Genomic DNA, 2,500 nt, shown 5'->3' on the forward strand with positions numbered 1-2,500 from the left:
GTTTGATGGGGTGAGATGTGGGGGTGAGGCGGTGTGGGGTTGGGTTGGGTAGGGTGGGGGGTTGTTTACTGCAAGCACAGCTCACGCATGCTTGCACACGTGTGTACAGAGGTACTATGAAGATACACGGGCGTGCATGCACAGATACAGACAGACAAACACATGCACCGATGTATACGTAAGAGGGATGGTAGGTCGACTAGGGCTTGATTTCAAAGCGTCCATTTTCCAGTCAGTGATGATCTTGTTGGAGCTCTTTAATCAACTGTCGCCGTGTAGCATATCTCCTTTCTTACTTTTTTCCATTCTTTTTCTAAACGAGAATTGATTAAAAAAAAAAAAAAAAAAGGATGCGAACCTGCAAAACCTCGCAGTTTATATCAACAGATTCCTTTATTTATACCGCCATTGATCTCTTCAGCCTGGACACAAAAGCACTACCAACCAATTCCACCCACAAAGCAACATCCGGTTGTGATTTTTTCTTGTGACTGAATGCACCATTAGCTTATGTGGTACAGCCATGAAAAGAACGCGTAATTATTCCACACACACACACACACACACACACACATACACACACACACAGAGAGAGAGAGAGAGAGAGAGAGAGACAGAGAGAGAGAGAGAGATTGTTTGAGGGGGGATGTTGAGAGATGGGGGACTGAGTGTTTGCAAGGAGGAATGATTTCTTCGAACACTTACTTGGACGATATAAAAATAACAGAACCCCCATCGAATTTTTCACAGCCAAGAAATCCATTCAGTGGTTTATTTAACTAATACATCCCAGAGAAAAACAAACAAACAACCAAAAACAAATAAAACACTGTCACATAACAACATCAAAAACGACACCAACCATCAAAATAACAAACCCACCAAACATAAAAAGAGAACCAACACATATAAAAAAAAAACCCAAGTAACTAAAACTCTTAAGAAAAAAAAAAAGCAAAAAAAAAAGCGTGACACCACGCCATACGCCATCAGATCATGAAGTCTGATAAATGAAGATATTTTCTGGTCTCGAATATCACACGAATAAAGTCGCCTTTGACAGGTGCTATTTATATTTCTCACAAATGCAGGTATCATCAACATCCAGTGACATATTTATGAAGAAGTAAACGAGTACAGAAAAAAAACCCCAAAAACCCAACATATTCTGTCCTTGAATGGCCATGATGTCTGACAAAAACGCTTGTTATATATATTTGGAGATTATCGATCGTTTTTGCGTTTTTTCATTTTAAATTTCTTTAATTTATTTATCCAATTGTTTATTCATTGGTTGGCGGGTATAAACCCACGAAAACGGAGTATGGCTGCCTGCATGGCGAGGTAAAAACGGTCCACTCGAATACATGCGAGTGAACGTGGGAGTTGAGGTGCAGCCCACGAACAAAGTTGGCGGGTATATTGATTAATTCATCAATTAATTTATCTGTTCATCTAGCTATTTGTTCTTTGTTATTTATTCATTTATTTGCTTAATTCTTTGTTTGTTTATTTGTTTGGTTATTATTGATTTGAATATGCATTCATTCATTCATTCATTCGCTCATTTATTCATTCATTCATTGACCTCTTTCATTCATTCATTCATTCATTCATTCATTTATTCATTCGCTCATTCATCCATTTATTCATTGATTAACTTACTTCCTTGCCCTGCCCCCCCCCCCCCCAACCCCCCCCCCCTCTCTCTCTCTCTCTCTCTGTGTTTCCGAAAAACCCCATAGACCTGGTGGACCAGAACAGCCTGTGGACGGCGGCGGCAGCCTTCCAGAGCGCAGCCAGTGCCGGCACCCAGTCCCTGTCCACCGCCTTTCCCCCCGGGCCCCCCCCTCCTCCTCCTCCACTTCCGCCCCCGCCTCCGCCACACGCTCCCGGTCCCCCTCCGCCACCACCGCCGCCGCTGGCCGTACCCCTCTCCCAGCACGCCCCCATCTCCGCAGCCCCTCCGTCCCTGCCCCTCCCGCTGGCCCCCTTGCCCCCTCCTGCCCCCATCACCACCGCCATCACCTCCTGCACCAGCAGCAGCGGTGAGGAGACGACGGCTCTGGTGGCTGCGGACGCGGCCGAAGTGGCGGTAAGCATAGTTTATATAGCGGGGCACAGGGTTGTTTTGTTATTATTATTATTATTATTATTATTATATTTTTCCCCTTTTTTAATTTTCTGGTGTGGGGATGAGTGAAAAGTGTGAGGGGGGGAGGGGGTGGGGGTGGGGGGAGGGGTACGTGAGGGTGGAGTAGTGGCTGGGCAAGCCAAGGGGGGTGAGGAGTGGTGGTTGTGGGGGTGGGGAGGGGATGGGGGGGGGGGGGGGCGGAGGAGGGTCCGTTCCAGAGGGAAAATATTAGGGAGGAAGGAGTAAGAAGGGAACGGAACGTGGAGGGAGAGAGAGGTACTGTGCGTGCGCGCGCGCACGCGTTGTGTGTGTGTGTGTGTGTGTGTGTGTGTGTGTGTGTATACGTGCGTATGTGCACGCAAATGA

General features: G+C 46.5%; 1 protein-coding gene across 1 annotated transcript in view; it reads left to right on the forward strand.

Annotated features, from left to right (window-relative positions):
- The window catches only part of LOC143286072 (uncharacterized), a 144,119-nt gene that overhangs the window by 55,197 nt on the left and 86,422 nt on the right, over nt 1-2,500 (forward strand). The window contains exon 10 of the mRNA XM_076593681.1: nt 1,746-2,095. Within this exon, the coding sequence (XP_076449796.1) occupies nt 1,746-2,095 (350 nt within the window). The remainder of the gene's footprint in view (nt 1-1,745; nt 2,096-2,500) is intronic.

Source organism: Babylonia areolata, chromosome 1 (genome assembly GCF_041734735.1).
Source record: "Babylonia areolata isolate BAREFJ2019XMU chromosome 1, ASM4173473v1, whole genome shotgun sequence".
Taxonomy (NCBI): domain Eukaryota; kingdom Metazoa; phylum Mollusca; class Gastropoda; order Neogastropoda; family Buccinidae; genus Babylonia; species Babylonia areolata.